This window comes from Cephus cinctus, unplaced genomic scaffold (genome assembly GCF_000341935.2).
Source record: "Cephus cinctus unplaced genomic scaffold, Ccin1 Ccin1_scaffold0378, whole genome shotgun sequence".
NCBI lineage: Eukaryota > Metazoa > Arthropoda > Insecta > Hymenoptera > Cephidae > Cephus > Cephus cinctus.
In genome coordinates, this window is record NW_014333067.1 from 128,440 (window position 1) to 150,713 (window position 22,274).

A 22,274-nucleotide genomic window follows, 5' to 3' on the forward strand; every position below is an offset into this window, starting at 1 on the left:
CAAATGTTTTCTCTTTATATTAGTTTATACTTATTGGCTTCTCTTTATGAATAATGCAATTATAGTTAATGTTTCAATTAATTCCGAAATGGGGAGAATACTTGAAACATATTTCTCCATCTTTGTACCCGCATTTTACATTTTTACTGTTAAATGCACTTCTTTGTATTCGATGAACAGCAATGATAACGTAATTTTTCACCTAAAGTGTAAAGAAATCCGTAAAATAATTTCACAGTTTTGCTTTTGCGAGCTTTGGCGATTGCATTCTTGTTTTTATGTATTGAATACAAAATGTATTATTTTCGCCATAGATAACTTAATTATATTTATCCTAACATTTAATAACTTGTTTATGCTTTTTGAAAAAATTATGATATTTATAGGATAAATGAATTTTTGACCACCACACATTTCAATGAATAAAGCATTTATAAGATCTTTATTCGATACCTCAAACAACAATTATTATTACTGACGAATCATCTTCGCCTATAGTTCAAGTATTTTTTTTTTCTTAGAAAAGGGATCCTCCTCGTGTTATATTTTGTATTAAATATGATTACGACTATCATTTATTGGTCTAAGTAAGGCAGTGTGCGGATGTAGTGGATTACGAGACATAGAAACCAATTTAAATATTTTTGGAGAATTCTACAAAATTTGGAAACTTCAATATTACGATAAAGTCTTATCTATTGGCAGTTAGTAAATTCATTATAAACATTGGCAGTTGTAGCTGTCTGGATCAAGTAATCCTAACGAAGACCAATAAAAATAAGTACCTTAAGTTTATCGTTAATTACAAAAAGAATTTACCTGACTAAGCTACATCTCATAAATCGTATTAATTGACACTGATGCTATTCGCTTTTCGAGAAATATTTCAAAGTCTTCTTGGACACGTTTAATTTCTCGCATATTTCGATATTATGTTTCTCACCCTTCGTTGATAATAATAGAATGTTTCAACACCAAGGTCATTGTCGCAGTGTGCTATACAAGATGAAATTATTGAAGTCCAGAAATCAGTGGCCAATTGTGTGTAAATGTCAATTTATCAGCGAAGGGACCGATATCAAATATTACTCGTATTTTTTTTTAATATGGTAAACGTTCATTACATGAAATGAAAATTGTCATTACGCGCGGATTTTGGCTCATTCGTTGAGCAGTGCGCAATTTCAAAAAGCGATGGGTCGGTATAAATCGGCTCGCTGGGATCAAATCCGCTTCTTCGATTAGTTGCTAGACCAACAGCTCCTTCTAATGCACTGCCACTGCTCAAGCGTTGATTTATCACGTGGCTCAATGATCTCGAGATAGATCTATCAAATAAATATGTTTATTTTTATAATGAAATATAAGGTAAATGATATATGATTTCAAGCAAATTGATCTATGCATTAATTTTCAAATAACTTTATCGGCAAAGATTATCTTTTGTGCGCTCAGTTTGTCCTATTTTCAATCGTTATCGTACATTGTGAACTTGTATCCAAAACTTACGTGGATTGGAATGGCTTTTGTAGTCCAGATCTTAAAAATGAAAAATTATTTTGCACCCGAGTACTGTAAGCATCTTCAGGATTGGAGCTGTGATGTGATGTCTTATCGGCTCTTCGATTCTTCATAATCACTGAATAGGCATATTTCCTATAGAGTATTGAATATATTAAAATTATTTAATAGACTATTTTATAATTAAAAGTGAAAGAAACATTAAAAATAATTGTTAACATTTTTTCAAAATGTTTCAATAAACTTTGTCGTATATATTCGTTGCCCTTGTACAGGTGCTGCTTCATAATTTGATATAAAGGCCAATATATTGTAACGAAAATGAAATTTTCTTAGTAGGGACGATTCGGAAAAGTGTAGCAAGTGGCTGGCTTAATTCAGTAGTCAGAGCAGTCGACCGGTAATCGAAAAGTCCCGGGTTTGAAAACAAAAAAAATGGATAAATAGTTTTCAATGGCAGCTAAAGATATTACCGTACATAGTTCAGTGAGTTGAATTTCTAATAAATATGTGAATAAGCAATAATTTTGATACATTTTCACAATTATTGTTCGATCAGCCAGTGATCATTATTAAAACAATAAAGTAACCTTTGATTTGAGTTCTGGTATGATGTACCTGTTTTTTTTTTAATTTGTTCTATTTTTCTGGCCTACCCAGTACATAAAATATAATAATATTTTGTATGTCTCATCCCAAGTAGAATACCTGAAGTTGCCGCGATCGAAAACCAGCTAAAACTTCATACTATACCGAAGAATAATTCGTTCGGCAGATGCGATTATTATTACTCATTTTCGATCGCAGCAACTTCCGGTGTCCTACTTGGAATGGGACATACGGTATATTCCTTTCTCTGTTAATTAATTCGGAATTTTCTCTAAATTTTCTCACAGACACAAGAATGACTTTTCATTCGTTTGAACGAACGAAGTCAAAGTATTACATACTGTTGAATATTTCTTACCTGTAAACAATCATAGAAAGGACAACAACAGATGCCAGAAGTACCACAAGGCCACAAACTGCAATAACTAATCCATAGTATTCGTTTGGAGTGATGCAAACAGTCTCGACGACTTTTGTTTGTTTTTCGACAATATTCTCCTCAATCATATCCATGCGCGAGTCGAAAACCTATAAATGATTGAGAAGATCATTTTTTACACTGAGGTGGACGAATAAAGTAACAAAGAATCTCACATAATATAATATAATAACCTAACAATTTTAACGACTCTAATTGAGACTAGAGAGAGATTTTTTAATATTACAAATGACATATAACTTACCTCTATCATTTCTCGAACGTGCTCCTCTTCGTTCTCTTCCTCTTGCTTTTCCTCTTTTTGAACATCCTCATCGGTGCTTGTAGTATTCATTGTTGACGTTGAGACTGTCATATTTGCCACATCTTCATCAGATTCAATTAAAGTATCGTTGCCCACATCCCTTCGTTTCCTACCGAAGGACGGTTCGCTTCTTCCTGCACTTCCCGAACAGTAAGCTGGTTGACAGCCGTCTCGACAAGTACGAACTGTTGCCTCAAATACTAAGAAATTTGATTCCGGAATTTTAAAAGCGTTGAAGCGAGCTTCGAGACTATCGCCTTCGCGAAGACGATCCAGTCCAGGAAAAACAAAGTTGTCCACTGGGCAGCTAAAAAGTGAATTTCGGTCAATTATGAAATCAAATTATTATTTTTTATTATGCCTAATCTAAATGAACTGTTTTCATACCCATATCTGTCTATAAGCTGAACACTTCGTCCCGAATATGGATCTCTAGCTATAACGTTGGTTGCAAATATGTCCGTTACATAGTTGTACCTAAAAATAATAAAATTGCCAAAAGTCATTGTCGGCAGGCGATAAAAATGAGAAAATTAATAAATATTTACCCGTCTTGAGCTTCCAATCTGAAGGTCAGTGGATCTCCAACCGCTATGGTTGTCGTGGGTCGACCTTGATAAAGGATCAGCAAACGTACCCGAGAACTTAACGTATTTTCGGCTGGAAGATACTCGATCGGGATGGGTGACCCCGATCTACTGAAATTCAAGAGAGTCCAATTAGGTACCTATATGATTCATATGTGACCGAAAACTGGTTGTGATCAAATCGATTTAACTAAGCAAAAGTACACGTTTTGTTAAATTCATAGAGATTCGGAAACAACGATTCATCAGATACCCATCTCTTGCAAAGAATGGTGCAGTTCAATATGTTATTAAATCTAATGGGAGTATTAAAACGTGGAAAGGTAAGCCTATAAATAATGTGCAAATTATCAACACCTTGGTGAAGATGAAAAAATAAAATTTGTGCCGCGGCTGTAAATCTGTTATGCAAGCGTGCACGTCGTTCTGGTGTGTATAATTATCAGGTATTAGAAGTTCAGGCGAAATCACGATGAAAATGGAAGTAGTGAATTTGGTGCATGAAGACACACAGAGCGGGGTATGACCTGGCGTACCCGGCACCGATGTAGCCGGAAGTGACGACAGCTTCGCCTGGGCCTCGAAATAGACAAGTCAGATTGAATCTCTTGTCTCTGCCAGTTTGCACGTAATCCGAGAATTGGACTACTACGATGTTGGTCATCGTGTCGCCGTACTATGATTTAAAATATTTTTTTATAAGCTGCTTGTAAGTATTACAATTGAAGGAAAGTTTTTAAATATCAAGTATTAAGATACCCGCTGAGTGCCGCATTCAGGATATCCTTGGGCTCCGCTTATCCGGAGTACATTTACCGTACCGCCGTTTCCGCGGAAGAAACAGCGATCATAATATCCGTAAGTGTAAATTCTTCCGATAAATCCTTCTGGAGTTCTTAGTGTGAATTCCATACCGTCTTCGTTACAAACTTGACTCACTGAAAACAGAGAACACAGTCGATGAGAAATTTCAGTCACGGATATAAAATATTTCGAGTATTGTTGATATTGTCATACTTTTATCTTTAATTACTAAATTAATATATTTCAATATTACTGACGAAGGATCATTTTGCTCTCGGTAGGCATGCAAATTTTCAATCAATTCATATATGATGTCGTTTGAAATAGGCAATAGTTTAACGATGTAATTCTAGTGCGTATTCATTAAATTTTTCACATCAATACGGAAAATAGATCTCGACGGATAGATAGAAAATACACTGTATTTTAATTTTAGATCAACGTATGTCATATAACCGAGTAAATGGAGAATAGAGATTTTTCAAATTCTATCACAATGTGGTGCATAGGCTTTTTTAATGTCCGATCTGGGTAAGAAAAAGCTTTTAGACAGTAATATGCTTTATTTACTTGTGATTTATTTTAATTTTTTTTTGAAATTGACTTTCTTTATTTTTCACGCAACAACGAAGTTTAAAGCTCAGTTTAGTTTCACTTCGTAATTTTAAGAAAATCATTGTACACAAGATACGCGTTTGATTATAAGATGTGATTCCAGAAGCAAATTCGCTTTTTTACGAAACCCTATTAAAGGTAACAAATTTTTCTGGTCATAAGCGAAAGACGGCATAGCAAATATTTTCTTGAATTAGCTGAAAAGAAAGAGATTATACGTTTACGTATACCTTTTGTGTATCTGCCTTTACAATTTCATGCACGTGCGTGTCCTTAAAATTAAAAAAAAAAATCTTAATCTATCCCTTTCACAATATACTCACCATCAAGACATTCGCCATCGACACCCTGTCTACCATTGTTCCTCTCGTAAAAATCATAATCAGATCCACTGTCATAATATACAGGATTTCCCATATCCATGTCTCTGGAATCTCGGTCGCTTAATTCACAATTGTCACGTTCCGCCCCATAGGGCGCTGCGTACGGTCTATAGTTGAACGATCGGCACACAAAGTCTCGGGCGTCTGCACATTCCCTTTCGCACTGTGCCAAAGACGAAGCCGTTGTGTACCTTCTTACAAAAGGTTTCCGAACTCTTGTTCGGGCACCCACTTGTCGAAAATTATCTTGTTCGTCGCAACGGGAAAGTAGCGGCGGCCGACCAATAATTGGTCCACCATTATTTCCAAATGGACGAGAATGATAAATTCCTCCCTCGCCTATGTAACCGCCGCCACTAATACCACCTATACTATTACCATAACCACCGTCATAGTCATTTATGGGTCGAGCATGGCCGTACGGGAAACCGCTATAAAGGGGTCGCTCTCCGTATCCTTTCGTTCCGCGAATATCGTCATATTCGCCTGGATATAAGCCATTTCCTGGTAGGCCTGGATATCTAAAGACGAAGAAAATATGTTTTCAATTTTACTCGAAATAACTTACAGAAATGCTAATTGTTGTTTGTTTCAACAGGACTTACCGGTCTCGCGTGGGATAAGGATCTCTATCTGGGAATCTGTCGCTCACGGGATAACGATCAAGGGGTAGTCTACCCCCTCCCGGTCCTATGGGGTAACGATCAATATGGTCTTCCGGAAGAGGATACCGATCTAAGGTGGTAGGGTAACGATCTGGGCCAATTGGATATCTGTCTATAGGTCCTGGACCGCTAGGATAGCGACTTCCTTCGATTGGGAATCTATCCCCAATGGATCCTCCCCCAATGGGGTATCTATTGCTGCTAATTGGATATCGATCTCCTCTAGGTGGATATGGATCTCCATGAATAGGATAACGGTCACCGACTGGATACCGATCCGGACCACTTGGATAACGGTCACCTCCGATCGGGTATTGACCACTACCAGGATACCTGTCATCAGGATATCTATCACCTGGTATTGGGTAGTGATCGGGGTAACGATCACCTTTATCGCCAGGATAGCCTTTATCGTAGTCAGGATATCCTATTAATTAAAGATATAATTAATTTTCTTAGGAACTTTTCAAACTACTTATTTCTATTTTAAAATTCCTTTCTAAAAGCCACAATTAAAAAACGTAACGTTAAATCTACTATAATTAAGAATGAGTATTTTCTAACTGAACCATAATAATTCAATCTTCAAGAACAAGCAATGAGTAACTGTTAAGCGTGAATACGCATATACCTCGAGATTATTATTACGTAACTTAATGAAATTTCGGTTAAGTTATCATTCTCACAGAAATGTTTTAATGCAAGTAGATCACCGTTTGTTTGATGCAACATGATCTTACCTGGTCCACCAAGAGATGGTCTGCCTACATTGGTACCTTGGCCAAGAGGGTCCGGTCTGAGCATAGATCCGTCTCCGTCAAGGAATTGATCTGGAATCATATATTCAAAATTACATATGCATAGAATATCGTGATAGAGTCATTGCATGAACCACGCTTCGAGTGCTTGCACTTAAATAATGCTCTACACGCACTGCTGCGCAAGACACGAACCACAGTACTGTGAAATGAATACGTTTTTGTCTCAACAATTAGCATGTTATTGAATGACAATGGGGTGCTGATTATATCAGTCTCCGTATATTGACCTTGCCGTGTGACTTTTTTTTTTAAAGTTCATTACTAGCAAAATATCTAAAAATATATTATGAGAATATTTATATTCACAGAATATAAACATGTCAACGATGCAGTGTATTTTAAAACACGAGCAGTACATTGAATAGCATTGTTGCTATATGATTATGTATTTTAATGACATCGAGATATCGTGAGGTAAGAAAACTGTGTAATGGATTACTTGATGCTCAAAAAATAGAAGGAACTTACGCATTAAGTTCTCGTAGTAGTCATAGTCCGCGTCATAGATAATTCTGTGTCCATCGCGTTGATTGTATCGACTGAGGCGACAAGTATGAAAGTGTTCAGAGTAAACAGCACTTCTGCATTGGAAACTCGTTTGCCTGAGACATTCGTCGAGGCACTCGCTGAGGCTTCGTCCGGTGATTTCAGAAGGAAACTCGCCGCTGAGGCGTGAATTTCGGTAGCGCTGGAAGGCCGTGTCCGGTCGACGCCCGGGGGCGAAGAGGTGAGAGGTCACGCTGTTGTCTGGATATTCGGATCCTCGTGCTACGGCGGACGGATCTACATTACGTTAGTGATGACATGGGTCATCCATCGCTAGCTATTTACCAGGAATAAGTAATTCGTGGGACTCGACAACCCTCGCGAGAATTATAAAGGAGCATTTTTTTTTCATTACCCTCTTCTACCTTTATGAAAATTATGGCTGTTTTTAAGCCACTGTATGAGATAAGATTTGGTCTCGAATGACCTTCATTGTGAAATTTAACGTAATATTTATTCCTGGTTATAAAGGTAAGATTTTCGAATTTGCTTGTTTGATTTATACGATTTTTCCAAATGCATGATATGAATTTAGTTTTTATCATTTGTATTAAATATACACGCGATTATTCAGGACTATTGAACCATCTCAAGATCGTTCTGTCCAATTGATTTTTACTAATTCCCATGGTAGAACCATCTTCAGGTGGTTCGATAGTCCTGAATAACCTTTTTTTGGCTTACTCATGATTTAGTATGCTAAGCTTTAAGTGAGTGTTTACTGTCATAGAAAAACTTACGATTGTCTAGACAAACCAGATCGTAGAAGTGGTAGCTTGGGCTGCTGCTGATACCAATATCATCCTTTTGTGAAACTGAATCCTCTTCTGAAATTACGCACTGTCTCGTTTGCTCGTCGTATTCTACGCTCCGGCAAAAATACTTTTCTGCTCTTAGGCAAAGTGCCTGACATTCTTCGAGGGTTAGATTCGTGTAAATGTCAACCTCGAATGGACCACGGAGACGCTTGTTCTCTTCTTTGATAAAAACGGCTAAACCATCGCATCGGCGTTCCGCTGGAATTATATGCTTGTTTATATAAAAAAATTCATTTACTTCAGATTCTACGACACAAATCAGCTAATCTATTGGCTATGCGCGTACGTACGCAGATCCAATATTTGGGTATGTATTCCTGTGCACGTGCATTCACTATCAACGCCACTAATTTTGCTGGACGGCCTTTTTTTCTGGACTCTTTCTTCGCACGTGAACTGAAGTACATGTTTAGATATTTGATGTATGATATGATATGTGAATGATATTTTCGATTTAGTATTTTTTTAAAATTAGAAATCCATGTTTCAAGTATTTTTTGGAAAATACTATATACAGGGTGTTTTCTAAGCCCCGGTTAAGAGACATACCGTTAGATCCAGCGTGAAAAAATAAAAAAATTGGCGTAACAAAAATCAAAAATTTTAATTAGTTTATTAATTACTAAAGACTAAAGTAAGCCAATAATAAGCGCGTGAAAACTGGTAACTCCTCGTCAGTCTCCTCCCATTGGGGACAGCCAATCATTCATTTCCCCACAAAAGACATTTTACATTATTCTTTTGTTTATTTACGTTACTATATTGTTTATTTACGTTACTATATTTACGTATCCACCGGTCACTGTTTTTGTGGGGAAATGAATGATCGGCTGTCCCCAATGGGAGGAGATTGAGGAGGAGTTACCAGTTTTCACGCGCTTATTATTGGCTTACTTCAATCTTTAATAATTAATAAACTAATTAAAATTTTTGATTTTTGTCAACGCCAATATTTTTATTTTTTCACGCCGGATCTAACGGTATGTCTCTTGTGCGGGACTTAGGAAACACCCTGTATATGTAATCATAATGCGTAATTATGAAACAGTGAAAATATAATGTTTTATATGAACGACAGCTTATACGATTGATGCACTATAGCCATACCATTCAAACAAGTATTTTCCAAATAATCGGAATTCGGATTGTCCTCCAAAAGTTCCGGATGAGTTCTTCTCGTGAAACGACTCAAAGAACAACTTCTCAATGCTGCATCGTATGTCGCGGAGCGACAAACAAAACTAAACTCGTTCAGACACCTGTATTCGTTTACAAAGATAGGACCAAAATAAACAAAATAACCAAAATTTATATAAATACGTACTACACGTTCAAACTATTGATTCATTAGTTTCTACTATCATAATATTCCCACTCAAAATAATAATTTAATATCATACCTATCTTCACAATCCGTCCTGTTAGCTGCACTAACTTCCTTGAGATCGGTTAATGGTAATTTCAATTTTTTTCGTGGATGCCTTTCAAATACATATCGACGGTTCGGACAGTCTCTCTCTATACGATTTGCTATCGACACAAATAGTTGATTATATTAGTAAAGGTATTGTTCATTTTTTAAAAATATATTCATTGCGATAGTATAACAATTAATGGGTCATAGTCTATAATATATACTATACGTCGACTGTTTATTTTACCAATGTTATTCGTCCAGCAAGAAACATGAAAATACTTACACGTGAGACAGACTTCAGTGAAGTGGACGCTATTGGGTACTAGCATCAGATTTCCAATGCCCTCTGGCTGAGCTTGCTCTCTCGTTAGATAACAAGTGCTCTCCTCGTACTCGGCAGCACCACTGAACGATGCTATTCTACTTCCGGGTTGAAAATCGAAGCTCGTGCAAGCTCTCACGAGATTATTCGTTGCAGTTCTGTCTCTCAAACAAAGCTCTTGACATTTCTCCAGTACTCTGAATGGCGGCGCGGAATCTCTTACCTGGATAAATATACAAGGTCGTAGTAACACTCGGACAAAATATATTCAGTGGATATATCTATAAAGGCAAATATTTCTTTTGCATGCGCTCAACACAAGTATTAGTTTATTTTAAAAATATTCTATACTTACTACGTCATCGTCGAAACCTTGAAGTTGTTGATCCGGTAATCTCTCATAGACAACTCGACCCGATCCGCCATTACATGTCGTCTGGGCTGAAAAAGAATTTAATAAATTATTTTTGTAAAACTTTGTATATCTCTATGGTTTTCATAAAATCGAGGTTACTTCCTTTCAGTCGGATATGAATCAAAGTTCAACATAAAACGTTTTGATTTCATCTGGCTCGTACATCATAACTATCAATTGTACAGGGAGAGACCGATGCGCTGAATCACGCAATTTCGCAATCTCGTGACATCCTTTGATTTACATCCACGATGGGCTACAGGTAGTTTAGTTATTCGCGAAATTTTTTTGCTCATATAACCACCGATTTTTTTCATTATCGTCATCGTTAGCATCGGTATAAATATTTTTAACTTTAAAATCTGGATAAATTTATGCCAAATAAATTTTATGTCGATGAAAGTTATTGCTAATTAATATATTTCTTTTGACAGGATTATTTGCCGAGGATAAAAGTTTATGAACATTGTTGGTTTGTATTATGCCTGGCATTGGCAGCGTGGATTTTGAGATAGCGAAGCGGCTACAGGAAACCGGAAATTGCGTCATCACATTTTCATGAGGTTGATTCATGCGTGCCATTGTTCGGTATAATAGTTAGGTGATATATTCCCAAAAGTTGAACCTAGGATTCTATTCTGTATTATACTTCTGTATAGTTTTCACTTTCTTTTTTTATGCTCGAATGCTACAAATAAAAGTCGAATGGCATTAGTGAATTCTGAGAAAACTTTTAACCTCGGCAGAATTCTATTCGCATTTGTTCCAGATATATGCATTTTATGTGAATTCAATGCATATTGAAATTCTTAAAAGTAATTACACGATGACGTCGGTGAAATAGTACTGTGACTCGCGATATTATTAAATGCGTTCGTTTAGATCTTAGTAATGCAAAGTATTCAAACAGCGAATGCCTATGAGAAATACATAGTATATGAAATTTAAACATGGTTATTTTGCCATAAAACCATACTGATACTTGCCTTAATTATATAGCATTAAGGTTTTTAGCGTAAACTATATTATTATTTTGACAAGTAAATTCTGTTGTTTGAATAACAGGTTACACTACAGTCTGACTGAAACGTTTTCTACTACTTACTGTATTTGCTAAGCGTCAGTAGTACTACAGTAGACTTGAGATATCTTTTGAATTTGAAAGTAGAGCGCTAATGTTTAGTACAACTGAAGTATATTTTGAATTTTAAACAATTCTCTAAGATACAATTAACACATTGAATGTGTACGTTCTAATTGTTCAGGACGTATATATGTATGAGTAGAGTGTGTAGGTACTTTGAAAAAGTTCACACTTTGATCCTGAAAGCACTGCACTCTTATATGCCCATTTTAAAGTTAAATATTAGAACGATTTTGTTACAACTAATTAATAAACTTACCATTGGCGAGCATCTTTAGAATCGTAAGAACGGTGATAGCTTGAACCATACTGAACGTGTCATGAATTCTTTTCATTTTGAATGGTAGATTCTGGCGACACAATCAAGTGGTCATTTCACTTGTATCGAAGTGCTGAAAAAAAATATAATATATTTTAATATAATTGGCAAATATTTATTTACTAGACGTACGGAAATACAATTCCGAACATTTATTTTGATGGTTGCTATAAAATCAAGTTCATTTCATCGATTTAAGTAGTTTCATGCACCGAGTCATTAAAGTATTTGCGAGAGAAAATAGATGAAAAATAATCAAGCTGTGCTGTTCTTAAAATAAATAATTCTACACGAAATAGAGTCATGAAGAAATTATACGTACCACTAGGAAATTCATTTTCTTCTATTGAAATATTAAATAGTTAAGTATGCTTGAAACATCTTTTGAATTAATTTGTGCGATATCAAATAATTAGTTGTAAGCAATTTTAGTATATGTAAACTATATCGTGATTAGGTTGTACGTGGAATAGCGGTACTATCGCGAAAGGAATACGCGCTCGGAATTTGACTAAATCACTTGTTGCCTGGACGCGCACTGACCGAACTAATTTTTCACTGAACTGAATAAACCCAAGTTGAGTCGCACACGTACGCATGATAACTATCGAGTGTCCCCATCAGATTCCATGGGTTCGCATTTGCCGAACAATAGGGTAAAGCCTCGACATAACCTATGCCATGTTTCATAATTGCTTTGCAATTTCTCTTCTTCAGTGTTTCATGCAATACGCAATTTAGTCCCACAATAAATAAAAGAAGCACTGACCCCATATTACATTAATGCATTCGAAGAAGTGCATTGAATAATATTGTAGAATGCATTTGCTTGTATACATGTACCACATTTTTGAAAGACAATTTTATCTAGTACACAAATGATTCGTTCCATTTATTATTTTCAACAAAAAAAAAACAACAAAACGCGTTAAATGGACAATCAAGTATTTTTAAATGTGTCTACGTCGATTGTGAATATTTCAAACTATTTAGCAATAAGATAATTTATCTTTTATATGCGAAGCGTTGATTTACGGAAATAAAATTTTTAATTTAGATTGCGATTGAAATTTAGAAAAATCAGTATACTATTTAGAATCGAAGACATGAAAGTCCCTTTGCGTAATCTCATATTAGGTGATCGGTGTAATGATAACCAGCAACAGAGTTCCGTAGGGAAGATGGAACCACGCTCTGATGCCTTTAGGGGCATGTGTGAGTCTTTGACATTTGTATATGCGAAGATACGCGCGTGCACGTCTACGCACTGTGTGGAAGTGTTCAGGGTGAGTGCCTAGTAGGAATTCCATAACCCTTGTTCCAACATCACACTTATAACAAGAATTGGTACTGCGCAAGCGGTATTAAAAAAAAATTTTTAAATAAAATTTAAAACGAAACAAAATTTCAAATAATCCTTCCTTCAGAAAAATTTAACTTTTATCATAGGTTTCATTATCAATAGCTTTTATCAATAACTTGCATATCAGCGATAAGGTTAGGCTTGCAGTTTTTGGTTTTTTAAACAAAACATCAGCTACAGTTACTTGGTTCACTTTTAAGTGACAAACTTTCATCCCGTAAACGGTTAGATCGAATGGTCAAGATTTGTTTGACTGAAAAGCCGAACATAACCTCACTGGCCTGCGCCACTTGATAGAAGATTTATACACCAATAAATAACACTTGCGTTAAACGTCTCTAGTGTAATTAAGCGTAACCCACGTTCCACTGAGTAATTCATTGACCAAATGTGAACATTAATATTGAACGTTTGTATATTGTTCACGGTAGTGTGAGCTTTGGACAAGATTGCAATTATAGTTGTTCCAGGGTGCGAGGACAGCCGTCCCCTGTCACACATAGTTACTAACCACACGCATGCCTATTCAATTCCATTGCCACCTCCCCACTTTTGTATCCTTTTATTATATTCTTGTTTCGATTCTGAATGGTTTTCTCCCCACCACTCCCCGTCCCCTCCTCCGCCCCCCCCCATTTACTCTCTCTCTCTCTCCCTTTCTATCTTTCTATTTTTCTCTTTTACAAGCATGCGTTTTGGCATAGCTTGATGGACATCAGGTACGTTGCACAAATATACAGCAATTTGCATATGTCGCGTTCTCAATTAATGCTATGTATTCTGCCAATATCTCAAGTCGCCTGCACAAACATAATTAGGGTTTAGGTTAAGTAGAATTAAGAAAGGTCAGTTTTATAATATATTATAAAATTAATGGAAATAAATCGTCAATTTTTTTATTAGAATTTTGTATTATAATTTGAGTTTCGTTAAAATAGTCAAAAGTCATGTAAGGTACTATGAGTCAAAGAATTTGTAGGTAACGAACGAGTATATGGGCATATTTCATAAACCAGAATATTTATGGATATAAAAATGAAATTTCAGGTTTTTTTGCCGTTCGGTATACTCAATGTGCAAAGGGCGTTCTCATAATATCGGTAATCGGTTTTCACAGTAATGGCAAAATGACGCGATTGTGAAAAGGAAAGAGGGACTTTTGTGTACTTTTCAATGTTTTAATGTGCACGCAGCACGCACTGCACGATATTCTCATGCGTGATGCAGTTACTAGGCACATCTTACAATTAAACCGGAAACGGATGGATATTGTGTTGGGTGACGTTAACCGTCCAATAGCACGCAACGGATTTTCTTCTATTCCCAATACCTTGCATCATATTGCAAGGATTGCAGCTTTTGTGGAAAGTAAAGAATTCCATTCTTAAATATATCTTTTGCACATACGATTACAATTATATTTAGAGTTTTAAACTACTATATGTATGTAAACATGTTTAGAGCAATTTCGAGGCCATGCGGCACTCACAACGGCAATCCAATGTATTTTTTTTCTAAAAAAAAAAAACTAAACCTTGGAATATGTGACATTGAAATTCTAACATAATTTAACCTAACGAACTACTTCTTAGCCCATCACAACTCCAAGTGTCCAGCATAAAAATTTTTTTGGAAAATTCGGTGTGAGTGCCGCCAAACAGTCCTGGAAGTATGCGTTACGTATAGGATTTTTCCAGCTCTGGAAAATACCAAATGTCCTGGAAACTGCCAATACGCAAGAAAAAAAGTCATGGAAACTGCCTTTTAACATATTTATCCTGTGATATTAAAAGTCTTGTGATTTTTTTTTTCTTCAAATTTTGGAATATTTCTCGTTATATATTTTAATCGATTACCTTGTGTCTATCAAATTTATATTCCTAATTTAAAATGAGATGATGCAATACAAGTTGTATAGTACATACGTTCATGAGCAAAATGTATTTTAGAGGGGCCATTTTCATATGAATTACAATGTAAATGAGTCCCTTAGACGTTGTACTTCATTTATGGCTTGAGAATGTATGTTCTATCCGTTAAAATCATTAACCTTTAGAAGATGGATGGATTTTTTATTGATTACTCCAGTTTTAGATTTGGAACTTTAATATATACATTAAAATGATACTTCGAAAAAACATGAAACCGATAACGAGCCGAAAAATCGGATTTCCGTCTTCTAGAGGTTCATTAGATTCATACTATTTTTTCGTTTCAATTCTGGTCTAGAGTCCAGCTCATTCACAATTGAGTGACTCGTAAAAAATATGTAAGCAAAGTTATTTTTACATAACTATTTTTCCATATCGACAGTTTAAGTTTCGTTACTACAAACAGTAGCAGCTGCAGCGAATTTTAGCTGTTTTGTAGACGTGCAGTAAAATTGCATTGACGAGATTTTAAGTGCTTTCAGAAAGAGAAATCGTTGATCTACGTCAATCGGAAAAGTAAGAAATATTAATAAAAATATTAAAAACGCAACTCACGCCCTTCAAAGACCGTGCAATGATTCCAGTGCATATAACGAAACGTTATCTTAATTTTATCTTAATTCACATTCTTTATCATTTAATTCAGTGAAATGTGCAAAAATATGTTTATCAAGTAACTCAACGATTTATCGAAAAAGCCTTCACTATATTTTTTTCGCGAATTTAGCAATACATAATTCTCACGAGTGTAAATGAAACTAGGAGTGAGAAGCTGAAGTCGTAAACAAAATTACGATTACCCCATTGTATAAAAAAAAAAAAATAGAAATAGGATAAAATAAATAATAAAAAAGAAACTTACTTTATAAATAGTTAGTCGTCAAGAAAACTGGCTGATTTTCAATGAAATTGGAGATGGCCGTGTCCTTGTCTTATTTGTAACGAAGTATAGGGTAAAATAAAAAAAAGTCTGGTGCGAAAGTATAAATGATGGCAACAGGTGCCAATGGAGGGCACGTCCAACGCGAATGGCACCTGTAATCAAACTGGATGAAAATCGATCCGCTGAAAATAGTAGGATGCATGCAAGTGGCAATCGCAGGCCATAGGGGGTAACGCGCATCAAATTATGCTGTACGGGTGTAAGAGTACAGTACGTGCTCCCTTGGGCCCCACCATCCAGCTCCCTCCGTAGCGTCATGAGTTCTGGCCTTGCGCGTACCGGAAGTACCACTATTGTTCTCGGTTTCCGCGGGGCATCCGGGAAAACGCATAACTTCGACGAGTCGCCCGATGGCGACTGACCGTCATGGCGGAACCATGGATTAGAGAATTCAAACGGACGTGGGGCCAGCTAATATTTTATTTTGTCATGTGAAAAAATGGACTATACGTATAGAAATTTCAAACTATAAATCTTGATTTTGCCAACAACGTCACTTTCAAAATATATTATTTAACAATCTTCAAGTCGATTAATTATTTGATAAACTTCTTATCAATAAATATATCAATTTTATGAATTCAAGAACATCCATGAAGTTTGTAATGCTTTTACTCGATTTTGTGTACTACTGAAATTGCTGAAATCAAGGGAGTCGCGAAAAGTTTTCGATCTGAATGAATTTTGAATTTTGAATTTTGAACCACGACACTCGCGGATTTGATACAATTTTCCGACAGTCTCTATTCTATCTCGTTCCCAGCAGAATTGGTCACCCGTATCTGTGGGTTAATGAACTACTGGAATCCATTGAATTCGGCATTCTATTGGAACTCCGATGATTGCCCTCATGAACTGTTAGGAAAATGATGCCGTTTGTACTGTAAAAAATTTGGTGTTAAAAATAACACTAATTCAATACCACCTCGTATTCTGTATAAGTTCACACAGTTTTCAGCGTTGATCTGCGTGGTTCAAAATATGGTGTTGAAAAAGTGTCAAAAATTATAAGACCATTGATACGTCCAATCGATGTGTAGTATGCAATTAACACGTGCGAGTGTTCAACCATATCACATCGGTTGATGTACGAACAGTATATATTTTCTCTAAAAATGTTGTTAATATAGATTAAAATGCACAAATAATGCAATCGGCATAATTGTATGTAAAAAAAAATGGGCGCGTGTGTATTCATGACTGTTAGGTACCCATCTATTTGTAGGGCTGGGAGCGGGATGCTTATAGTGAGGAGTGTGACACCTCGCCCACTGAGCCACCAGCTCAATTTGTAAATGTTTAAAATTAGTTACGAATTAGACTCAACAATATTCGTATATATGAAAACAATAGCCGATGCTGAATTTCTCAAAAAATAAATAGTCCAATGAATATCCAAATATGTATATCAATTCCCAGTGAAGTTCTAAACTTTAATTACAATATTTTCCTTTAATAATGACAAGAGCAGAACTGCTATTATAAAATGAATATTGGAAGTAGTTATGTAATTCTTCATCCCCGAGCTGCACGGATTAAACTAGTTGGGTAATAGATGTTGAAAATGCTCTTATTTAATCCATATAGCTGTACTATTTAACAGCGTAGTGATTTTAGTATTAGAATGGTGGAATATGGACTAGAATTACATTTTTTTTAAATTAGCATCTGGGTCCTTCTCTTATTGGCAATCGTGGCAGCTAGAGGACCGCGCCGGAGGGTGACACCGACTGGAGAATCGCCCTTGGGATTGACGTCGGCGAACGTCATAAGAGGGTACCAGCGAGGTAGGGACGGGAGTAGTCAAGCAGATTTCGAGCAGCAGCGAATTTTATTCGCCAGTTAAACAATAGGTTGTCATTTTTAAATGGCTAGCACTACAGAAAATTAATTTGGTGAATTCGTAGGGCAACTTTCAAGAAATAAAATGCGCGCATTAATTCTTTGAAAAAACTCGACGGAAATGTACTTCTATGGAAAATAGCAATGATCATTCAATGCTTTAGCAAATACATTGCTAATAATGTTTCTCTAGGTTAAGGACACATCCTGTAATACAAATCGCCCTCTATTACTATCAATTAATATATTGAACATTGTAAAATTCATTGTAAAAATGTAGCCCTCATTTGGCTACTGTGCAGCGCAGTATTAATAAGTATCTTAATAAGTATAATGTGATACACAATGAAATCGCACCTAAAGCAAAAAGTACACAAGCAAAGTATAAACCAAGTTCAGTGTTTGACTGCTGTTAAACAGTGTAGATTTACATTTTATATGACTGGTGTTCCAATTTAATGAGTAACTCCAACAGAATAGGCACCAATTTTTCAGAGTGTGCTTCTATGAAACTATTTAGAAGTTTTTGTGAATCGTGATCTAATAATGGAAGTTCAGTATATAATATGAATATGATGAATTTTGAAGAGAAAATTCACACGTCACTGTAGTTTCTCATATTGGGGGATAATTAATATGGCATAATTAGCATAGGAAGCGATTTAACATGAATCATTGCAATTAACAAATGCTAATTATAAAAACTTGAAATTACATTGCGACTGGAACCACGCAACAATATAGGGAGCAGCGTTGAAACGTCACATTGAAAGTATAAATAAAAAATTTACTGCCAAGATTTGCAACAAAGATTACTCTTACGTAAGTAACTCTTAGTATAATAAACGTTGATACAATCCGTTAGAATAATGCTCTTTATAGTTGGATAAACTCTATTCTTATACGGCAAGCTGTGCCCCACTGTCAATTCTAACATTTAATCGTTGTCATGAAATCAGTTTACTCATAGATGACTACGAGTGTAACTGTCAGATATTCCATAATGCTTAAGAGTTACTAAACATTGATGTGCAGATTTTGAAAACGCAAACGAGCAATTCTTATTAATTCACGTAGTGCTTCCTGTCAGTCGGCAGTACAATGAAATCAAATTTCCAGAAAGTGAATCTATCTGTCACATAAATGTCCTCGACTTGAAATGGCAATGAAAAAATGTTAAATAGTCTGTCGACAGAAGAAAACAAAAGGATCCCTTGTTAATGTGTTTCGGTTATCGAACCATGCTAAACAAGCCTCGTTACAATAGGAGCAATATACATAAACCCTATTCAGCAATTCTGCATGAATCCTTCCACAGAATTTCGAGGACCGTGGTGAATGCGATAGGTGGATGTTAAATGATAGTAAAAAATTTATGAAAACTTCAAAGAATATTTTATAAGCACTGTGACGTTGCAATTCTGTCATCATACAAATTATTTTAGAGTTTGTATATTTGTTTTTTTGTTATGAGGGACGCATTATCGTCCCTTGATTACTGAATGTAGACCGTTAACACTCCAGGTTCACGAGTTGACATTTAAACCTATTCTGATTCTATAATTCTAAATGACTGGGAAAATTATTTATAGAACTTTCTCAGATTTTGTATCGATAAGACAACTTTGGAGATGAAACTTTGACAAGGAAATCATAAAAAAAATAATGCTTCTTTTTCTCTGCGGTTTTGCTTTCTCTTACACAAATAGACTGTCTTTTTTTTTAATATAACTGAATAAAAAATGAGGTATCTATAATTAACCTACCCGGTGCATTTTGTCTCACTTCTCCCCTACATTATCCAGTATTTACCAAAAATCCTGATTCTACTATATTCAACCCTTATCCGACTACGGATGCATATGCATATACATTGGCAGACGCAGTAACACGGAAAGGCGGTAATGTAAATGAATCGATACGGTAATTAATTTTTAGTCGTGAAAAAAATCACTTTATCACTTTGGCGATGACAAATTACACAAAGTAGCACGGTATCAACCATATTTTGCAAAATATCACTGAAAGTTGCAGCACAACGTAGACAAGCGATTGCCGGTAGGCTACAACTAAAAGTTTGAAAATATATCTGTGAAAGCCATCTAGATGGGTCGTTGCGATGATCGTCGTTGCGATAGCGAATACATTGTATCGTTGCGTCCGCCAAGGTGTTCGAACTCAAGAATTTCGTCTGCCTTTGTAAATACAGAAGTATAATGACTTGATATAAATTTTATTCGTTGTACCAATCTTACTGGTATGACGTAAGTATACCACATATTTTTCCCCCTTCCTTGATGTCTGTCGCCATTCTCCCACTAACCAAACTGTCTGCCATTACAATATATTTCATAAAATATTATTGACCGTCATTACACAAAAAATCAGCCTCACTTATATCACGTTTTTGTAATGATTTTTTAAAACCTTCTCAGTCTCCATCGCTACTCTGTCCACCAGTGATTTTGTGGCAGACTATACAATTAAATTCTACCTATGTTAAGAGTGTACAATTACATCGGAAATTTTCATTATCAAATAACGTAACTATTTTTGTCGCTGGCTCTTCGTCTATTAATAAAGTGAATGTAGAATAATATTTTTTTTAGTTAATTCACTTCTTTTATATATATATATATACTTCTATTATATCATATTTATATTGTGACATGTCAGCTTGTGCTCGCCACAAGATAGCTTGAAGAGAGGCAATAGAGAGATTATTTTGTTTTGCGTGCTTGAGACGGTTCCACTACTAGGACGACAGTAATACAATAAATATAATGTATCCATATCACATACTGTAAATAAATGTTATTAATTATCTCTCTGCATTATATTTCATCTGGTCTGCATCAATCTAAGCTTTAAATTAAAAAATAATAATAAAAATACTACTCATAGCATTGATCACTACTGTATGAACATGGCTCATAGTAGTACTTACAGCAGTGCTAATGCCAGTGCTAACCACGTAGTGCTCCCACGATAGCGTAGTCTTCGTAGTAGTGTGTGAATTTACTAGAAATTTTCAGCTAATGGTGAGAATTCTAGTACTTGCTAAAAGCTATTTATTAAAGGGTTATAAAACAGACTTCGTGAAATAAGTCGATGACTGTTAGGAAGCAGCGATATCAATAATTACACAAAACCGTTATAAAAAATGAACATAAAAAATATTATTCTCCATCTCTAACGATTTAGAAGAACTAAATGACTTAAATGTAATATTATTTCCTAAATTGAAATATAATTATAGCACTTATCCAGCAATCATAATGTGTAATACACACGTTAGTTGTAATGTGTCCATCAGTTACATAACTTCAACGTACCAGTTATAACTAATGTTTGTGTTATGTGTGACGATGTATTTGCTGGTTAGTCCGCATTAAAGATATATTTGGTATGTCCAAATATCTTCATTGCGGATACCTAAGTACTTTTGAAAATAAATATACCGATCATCGAATCAAATGTTCAGATATTTGAATCATCATTTAAAATGATTTTATAATTCTGGTCGCTATTTCCTATGGTTAACTTTTCTGTTGGACGTGTTATGGATGCTTATGAAATTTTTATGCTAAATCGGTTAGTTTTAAATGGTTCAGATCATAATTCTTGGTACCAAAAAATTGTTTGTTATACTTTTCGATGACATGGTCTAAAGATCGTTGTTTGTTGTTTGTTAAATATTTTATATTTTACAGGCGTCGTTAATCATCGACATTGATACTCGAATATATCTGATTATTGTCCCCAAAAAAGGTAAAAGCAAATGCCATGAGTTAGCTACCGAAATTAGTAATAATGTAATTTCCAGATTCCAATAAAGTTTAGTTATTATTTTTCATTTGCACGGTCATCCCGAAACAGGTAATAATTATTAAATTGGCTTATTATAAGCAAAGTAGTATCATTTGATAGTTATCGATATTGCCTTACGATATATGCGATCTTCGGTGAACCGTGTTTGGTTTTGCATTTCCAATATGCGTAGTGAGGTATTGTGTAGTGTTCCGTTATCGGGTCAATGCCATACTGTACAATTTGATGGTTAATTCTCACCAAGCCATACAATGCTTTTGTACATCTACTTCTTATTGGACCCTGTCGAATATTGTCCTGCTTTCTCAAGTAAAGTAAAACCCTTTGTCAATTTATTGAAGGAATTTCCTATGTTAATTCTATTAGAGAGGTTCATTGACAGACTCGGGTTACGATCGCGCAGTGTCATGGTTGCTGAAAAATAGTTTCGAATAGAGTACATAAATAACAGTATAACAATTAATAACGAGTAATAAAGATCATACAATATGCTGACTGTAAGTCTACAAGCAAATTTTGATCCTGGCAAACGAAACGCTTTTGATCAATAGTACAATGCGAATGAAAAATAGATTCGCATTTCTATCAAATTGCATTTTCTACCCGGCGAGGGTCTGATTCAACTTTTTTTTTCA

At 35.3% G+C, this 22,274-nt stretch overlaps 1 protein-coding gene across 8 annotated transcripts; it reads right to left on the bottom strand.

Annotated features, from left to right (window-relative positions):
- Positions 1 to 35: 35 nt before the first annotated feature.
- LOC107267249 lies at positions 36 to 16,054 on the bottom strand. Of its 8 annotated transcripts, none has more exons than XM_025084467.1 (19): positions 15,886 to 16,054; positions 11,670 to 11,802; positions 10,207 to 10,292; positions 9,813 to 10,074; positions 9,513 to 9,642; positions 9,220 to 9,371; positions 8,035 to 8,310; positions 7,217 to 7,516; positions 6,668 to 6,757; positions 5,868 to 6,354; positions 5,203 to 5,783; positions 4,220 to 4,398; positions 3,997 to 4,136; positions 3,422 to 3,571; positions 3,261 to 3,350; positions 2,814 to 3,180; positions 2,489 to 2,658; positions 1,510 to 1,656; positions 36 to 1,328 (listed from the first exon to the last, which is right to left on the bottom strand). In XM_025084467.1, the coding sequence occupies exons 2-19, from the start codon at positions 11,743 to 11,745 to the stop codon at positions 1,121 to 1,123; spliced, it is 3,891 nt and encodes a 1,296-aa protein (XP_024940235.1). In that variant the 5' UTR covers positions 11,746 to 11,802; positions 15,886 to 16,054; the 3' UTR covers positions 36 to 1,120. The 8 variants fall into 8 exon arrangements, with proteins under 8 accessions (XP_024940235.1, XP_024940234.1, XP_015594189.1 ...); XM_025084466.1 differs by having other exon boundaries at positions 3,988 to 4,136; XM_015738703.2 differs by having other exon boundaries at positions 3,422 to 3,568; positions 7,217 to 7,531.
- Positions 16,055 to 22,274: the final 6,220 nt, after the last annotated feature.